Below are 6,751 nucleotides of genomic sequence, written 5' to 3' on the forward strand. Positions count from 1 at the left end.
GACATGATTGCTAGAATATTAAAATTGTGTGTGCACCTTACATTATATTTCTGTTGGACAGCATATCTATGCTATAATCACAAACAGAATCTGATATACAAACACCCTTTCAGCAGTCTACTCCTTGAAGGAGTATAGCCGTACAGTAAACAGGCCTATTTCCAAAGGCCACGAAAGGGTGGGGATTTGCAGGTGCAGAAACTGACTAGAGATGAAAGTCAGGATCCAGCCTCATTTGCCCCATTCTGAAGGTGTAAGACGTAGGTTGGTGGTCAATTTGCTGAGGGAAGTTCTGACATTTTTGGCGGGGGGTGTCATGTATTACCACCTATCTGGGATCCACAGTGGGAAAGGGAAAGGCATTTTGAAACATTCCTTCCTTACCATCTTAGCCTTCGAGCTCCGGATGGCTGATAGTGATGATGTGATAGGAGCTTTCTCTGGTCCTCTCTGGACCACGATTCCTGGCTGAGAGAAGGAGGAGGATTGAAGTGAAGAACTTTTTCGCTCCCAGGGCCATGTGGTAGAGCTGCTGCCGAACCTCCCTCTGCCAATAGGCATAGATGAGTGGGTTGAGCAGGGAGTTGCCAACTCCAAGGAGCCACAGGTACTTTTCCAGCACTTGGTAGAGGCAGCATTTGTGGCAGGCCACCTGCACAATGCTAGTGATGAGAAAGGGAGACCAGGACAGAGTGAAGCTCCCGATAAGAACAGATACAGTACGAACAGCCTTGAAGTCACTGACAGGCCGTGGGGGCCGGTAAGCTCCAGCCATGGCTCCTGCATGTTCCATCTTCCGGATCTGCTGGCTGTGCGCAGAGGCGATCTTGAGCATGTCACAGTAGAAGAAGACAAAGAGGAGCACAGCTGGGAAGAAGCCAGCACAGGAGAGGGTCAGCACAAACCTTGGGTGAAACACAGCAAAGAAGCTGCAGGGCCCGTGATAGGTGGTCTGCTGGAAGATGGAGACTCCGAGTGGGAGGAAGCCGATAAGGTAAGATACCAACCACAGTCCTGCGATGCATGCTCCGGCCACAAGCCCATTCATGATCTGGAAGTAACGGAGGGGCTGCTTAATGGCAAGGTATCTGTCAAAGGCAATCAGCATGACCGTGAGGACAGAGGCAGCCGCAGAAGAAGTGACAAACGCCATCCGAAGGCTACACAAGGTCTTCTGTGTGTGCTGAGCAGAGCTGGAGAGCTGGTCTGTAACTAGACCAGAAATAGCCACGCCAATCAAGGTATCAGCCACGGCCAGATTCAAGGTGAAGCAAAGACCAACACCATCATTCTTGTAGATTGATAGCAGCATAGCCACAACGACCAGTGCATTCACAGCAATGATGAGAATGGTTAGGACAGCGAGGATCACTCCAAATGAGAAGGACGACTCCATGGTTCGAGGTAGCAGCACTTCTACTTACAAGGGCATGCTGGACCTCGAGCTCAGATTCTCCCGGGACAGGACTAGCTGTGCTGTAGGTTCAGAGTCACAGCACTATTCTGGCCATTACTGGCAGGCCAGTCTGGCAGCTTGCCATCTTTGGTTTCCTGATGTCATTAAAGCTTACTCATCCTCTCCTTTTCAGTCCTCAGCCTCCGGCTTTTCTGGCTTTCTGAAGGCAGCAATCTCAGAACAAATCTGTCCCCAGGCCCCGAGCTAGTCCCTCCCCTCTACTCTCCAAGTTACTAGACAACTCCCAAGTACCTGGCACACACTGTCCATTGGGCCCCCTCCCTTCATTGGTGCTTCAAGGGCTATGAAGGGATAGGGACCTTTCGTCAGGCTTCCTGTCTGACAGAAGATCTAATTGACTCTAATCATACTTTTCTCCCTCCGTAGCTCCGTATTAAACATATTCAACTTTCATTTCGTCCTATGTGTCAAGTACTAGATTAAAAACTAATCTTAATTAAACATTTGCTTAATAAATACTTCTCAGTTACTATTATGATTGCTTTTAATCAAGCAAAATGATCATAATCAGTTGCAGTGAAGTGAAGCAGATAAGCTATTTGAGGGGCTCAGCATCCTTTCAGGGGTGTTCCCACACATGTAAGCTATATTTTTATTCCCAGCATGTCAAAGGCCAATTCTCTCAAATAGGATGTACACCTTCCCTATTTCGTCTCCTTTGGATGTCAGTGCACTGATTCAGAGGGACAGTAAAGACAAGGCAAAGAATTCTTAATAGCTACCATTTGGTTTAGAAGGGAGCCAATTTCCTATCTCTGTTGTTTCATGGGTACAGTGATACGTAATTGTTTCCATACTAGTGGGCTATATCTCTGGTCAGTAAGAAATGGCTGGCAGGCTTGTTACTTTCATCCTGTAGACCCAGGATTATCTCTGACAAGAAGAGGTGAACTCAGCATTTGACAGTGGAATTTTCCAGGGCTAGAACTCATGGGAGGTAGGTCAAAGGGTGAGCCAGTTGCCCAAGCAGATGAGATGAGTACAGAGAGGCCATCTGTGGGAGTCAGTCCGCTTCAGGTTGTATATCCATTTACTCGGGTCCATTATAACTAACCTTTTGCCTCTCTGCTGCTCTCATCTTGGATACCAAGAAGAGAGGGGTGGGAAGAAGAGTGGTTAGAAGTTGTTTACTCAATCCAGGTGAAAGCACAAATGGGAAAGGTTAGTGTTTTCAGTGAGAGAGTGCAGAACAACGCGCAGAGCAGGAGCAAACATCAGGATGTTTTGACAATCGGAGAGGGCTTTGGGCAGATGTCTCTCCTACCAAGACTCAGAAATAACCTGTGTCAGGAGGAGACAATATTGTAATCTTTGTTACCTTCATTTAGGAGGTTGATTTGAATCTGCACTAATCCTATACCTGGACTTAATTTGTGGTTTTTGCTTCCACAGCTTTTGACTTCATATGCAAACTTGGACCTCTGCAAGCTCATGTTCAAACTTGTGAGGACATCAGAATGACCTGGAAGGCTTGTTACAACAAGATTCTATTACTGAAAATAGATTCTTGAGTCAGTAGGTCTGGATGAGCCTTCAAATCTGTAATATTTTTTAAGACAGCATTTCATTTTTCCCAGATTGGTCCTCAAACTCACTTTGTAGCTGTGAGTGACCTTGAACTTTTAACCTTCCTGCCACCTCCTCTACAATGTTCAGATTGTAGGTATGTGCAACCAAATACAATCTGGGCAGCCTTGAGGGCCAAATATAGGCATCATATATACATTCCAGGCAAGTTGTCTATCAACAGCTACATCCACAGCTCCTGAATAAGCATCTCTAAGTTTATAGTCACTACTGTTGCTAGCTAAAGAACTACTACTAGAGTAATAATATTTTCCTGAGATAGGGTTCAGTTCTGTAGCCTATGCTGGCCTGGAACTTGGGGCAATCTTCCTATCTCAGTCTTTTAAGTGCTGGGACTACAGTCATGGGCCACATTACCTGGCATTAGAGTAATGATTCTTTTTTTGTTTTTAGCCAGGGTATGTAGCCCTGGCTGGCCTCAACTCCTTATGTAGACCAGGCTGGCCTTCTGCTCACAGAGATCCATTTGGCTCTGTCTCCTAAGTGCTGGCAATAAAGGCAAGCACTACCATCCCTCGCAGAATAATGATTTTGAACCTTAGCTGTGCTTTAGAAGTACCTGTCAATTCCAGAAACATACTGTTGTCTAGGTAACACACAAAAGGTAGTCTGGGACATGCATCTGGATTCTTTTTTTTTAATTAATTTATTTATTATATGTAAGTACACTGTAGCTGTCTTCAGACACTCCAGAAGAGGGTGTCAGATCTCATTACGGGTGGTTGTGAGCCACCATGTGGTTGCTGGGATTTGAACTCAGAACCTTCAGAAGAACAGTCAGTACTCTTAACCGCTGAGCCATCTTTCCAGCCCCGCATCTGGATTCTTAAAGTGCAATTCAGGTATTTAATTAGGATCAAGAACAACTGTTTAATACCTAAAACGTAGGCTCCAGGGGTAGAACACTGGGGATCCATACTCCTGAGTTTGGTTGGACTTAATTCATCTTTATTTTTTTAGCTTTTGTTATTTTTCCCCTATTTATTCTGGAGGAGATAATCCCTATATCACAGGGTTGTGAGAATGGCAGAATGAAGGGTACATAAATTGTAAAAGGTTGCATGGATGTTACTGGCCTTTAGTCTCTGTTAGTCTCATGAACACAATGTTAATCAAAATGTACATCTGAGTGGTAACCAAAACGTTGGTAATTAGGGCAAAAAAAGACAAATATCATGTTTTCTTTTATGTAGAACCTATCTTACCCCCCCCCATGTGTGTGTGTGTGTGTGTGTGTGTGTGTGTATATATGTTTGAGAGAAAGAAGATGAGTCGGAGGGAGAGGGTAGGTAAGGGCGGGGCTCAGAGATGAGCAGGAGCAAAGTGCAATGATGTACATGTCTGAAATGTCACAATGCAACCCATTATTTTGTATGTCAAAAATTATTGATAGAAAAAAATCAATGAGCTGGGTGGTGGTGGTACATGCCTTTAATCCCAGCACTTGGGAGGCAGAGGCAGGTGGATTTCTGAGTTCAAGGCCAGCCTGGTCTACAGAGTGAGTACCAGGACAGCCAGGGGCTATACAGAGAAACCCTGACTCGACCCCCCCCAAAAAAAATCAATGTGAAATACTAGCTAATGTGCATATCAGTGTTTGTCATAGTTTCAATTCAAGTGTCTATAGAAACATCTGCATGGCCTGAGAGATTGTTAGAAATGTGCAGTTCCAGGCCTTGCCTAGGACCTGAAACTGAGCCTTCATTTTAACAGGATCTTCAGGTGATCTGTGTACATACTAAACTTTTTCTTGTTTTCCTTTGGTCTCAGGTGACTGATCATATTTGTTTCTTTTTTGCTATTGTAACACAATACTATACACTTAATGATTTATAATGAAACAAATCTGGGGCTGAAGAGATAGCTGAGCATTTTAAGAGCGACTGTTAATTTTTTAGGGGACTGGAGTTATGTTCCTAATACCAGTGTTGGGCAGTTTCTACCTATCTGTAAGTCAAGCTTCAGGAGATTGAACACTATCTTCTGGCTCTCTTAGACACCTATACCTACACATGCATTCATACACATAAATGAAAATGAAATTAATATTTAATAAAACAAGCCCAATTTATTATCTTTTCATGGGCTGGAGATGTAGCTCAGTTGGTAGTGTGTGTTAAGTCCTCGGTTAGATCACCATACTCCATAGAATTGGGTGTGGTGGTACTTTCCTTTAAGCCTAGCACTTGAGAAGCAGAGACAGTAGGATCAGAAGTTCAAGGTCATCCTTGGTTACTTAGTGAGTTCAAGGCCCGCCTGGGCAACACAAGATCCTGTTTCCAAAATAACAGCAGCAAAGCAACTCACAAATCTATTATTTTCTCAAGGCCAGAAGTCTGGGCTGGGTCTTACAGGGCTAACATCAAGGTGTCAGGATGTGTACCTTCTGTAGGTGTTTACTGCTTTAGTTGGCTATGTGAACCTGGAAGAGTCAGGCCTAAAAACGAACTGGACTGAAGTCTCATGCAAAAGGCAGCTTTACTCAGACCATCAGACAATTTATACTCTGAGGGTTAAGAAGAATCCCATGAGTAAAGTGTGTAATCACAAGGGCAAGTCACATGTGGTAGAACCATGTTTTTTTTTTCTCCACAGTGGCCTATGAATAACAACTAACCTCACTCTTATTTGATATACCTAGGAGGAGGACAGAAAGAACAATTCTACGTTTTGAAGGAGCAGAAGTCACAAGATTCGTGTTTTTTTTTTTTTTTAAAGTTTTCTCACAGGCACTCACAGTTCTCATATGACTCCATTCTCAGACTATGTTCTCACAAGTAGGGTTTGGGGGTTCTCTTTCCTTGCCCCTTCTGCTTCTAGAAGCTCCCCTTTTTTCCTTTGCTCTACGACACATCACTCAGACTTCTGCTTCAATAATCACATCTTCTCTGACGTTTTGACCTTCTTTGTCTTCCTTAGACTGACCATTTCTATATTGGGTCACTCTAGACCAGTTCTCAACTTGTGGGTTTGAGACCCCTTGCGGGGGACAGTCAAACGACCCTTTCCCATTTCAGATGTCCCGCATATCAGATATTTACTATTTGTAACAGTAGCAAAGTTACAGTTATGAAGTAGAAACGAACATAATATTCTGGTTGGGGGTCACCACAACATGAAGAACTGTATTAAAGGGTCACAGCATTAGAAAGGTTGAGAAGCCCTGCTCTGGGCAAATCAAGATAATCTTTCATGTCAAGATATTTACTTTGGCCTGCAGGAGACATGTTGTCTGGCAGCAGCTGCAGCTAGACTCTGAGCTCGGTCATCTCTACTTACTCATGCTATGAAGGCACTTTATTCATGAGACGGCTGTGGCTAGTCCTGAACAATTTTGCCACTCTGGAGTAGGCTGAGGGCTCCCAGAGGTTACTGGAGTGTCCGTAAAGCAAACATAGTGAGGTTGAGTAAGAGGGATTATTCCTTGGTCAAACTATTTCACAACCAGGATATCAAATGGTGGTGATTGTTGGCTGTCACCAAAGACGTGATATTGCAGCTCATCCAGTCTGAGGGCATAGTACCGAAGAGTATTATTATTATTATTATCATCATCATCAGTTGTGGTGGTGGTGGTGATGGTGGACGTTTTAAACAGGAATGGTAGTGGAGGAGAATGGTAGTGGAGGCAGGTTTTTTTATTAGATTTTTTTTTAAATTTACATTTCAAATGTTCTCCCTTTTCCC

General features: G+C 43.8%; 1 protein-coding gene across 1 annotated transcript; it reads right to left on the reverse strand.

Annotated features, from left to right (window-relative positions):
* Positions 1-388: 388 nt before the first annotated feature.
* On the reverse strand, positions 389-1,396 carry Gpr119 (G protein-coupled receptor 119). Its single transcript, XM_031373673.1, has one exon. It carries the CDS (start codon positions 1,394-1,396, stop codon positions 389-391), a length of 1,008 nt encoding a protein of 335 aa, XP_031229533.1.
* Between the last annotated feature and the right edge of the window lie 5,355 nt (positions 1,397-6,751).

This window comes from Mastomys coucha, chromosome X (assembly GCF_008632895.1).
Source record: "Mastomys coucha isolate ucsf_1 chromosome X, UCSF_Mcou_1, whole genome shotgun sequence".
Lineage (NCBI taxonomy): Eukaryota > Metazoa > Chordata > Mammalia > Rodentia > Muridae > Mastomys > Mastomys coucha.

Bases quoted from the DNA above. Each gene is read 5' to 3' on its own strand.
- Gpr119 (XM_031373673.1), bottom strand. From the start codon at position 1,396: ATGGAGTCGTCCTTCTCATTTGGAGTGATCCTCGCTGTCCTAACCATT.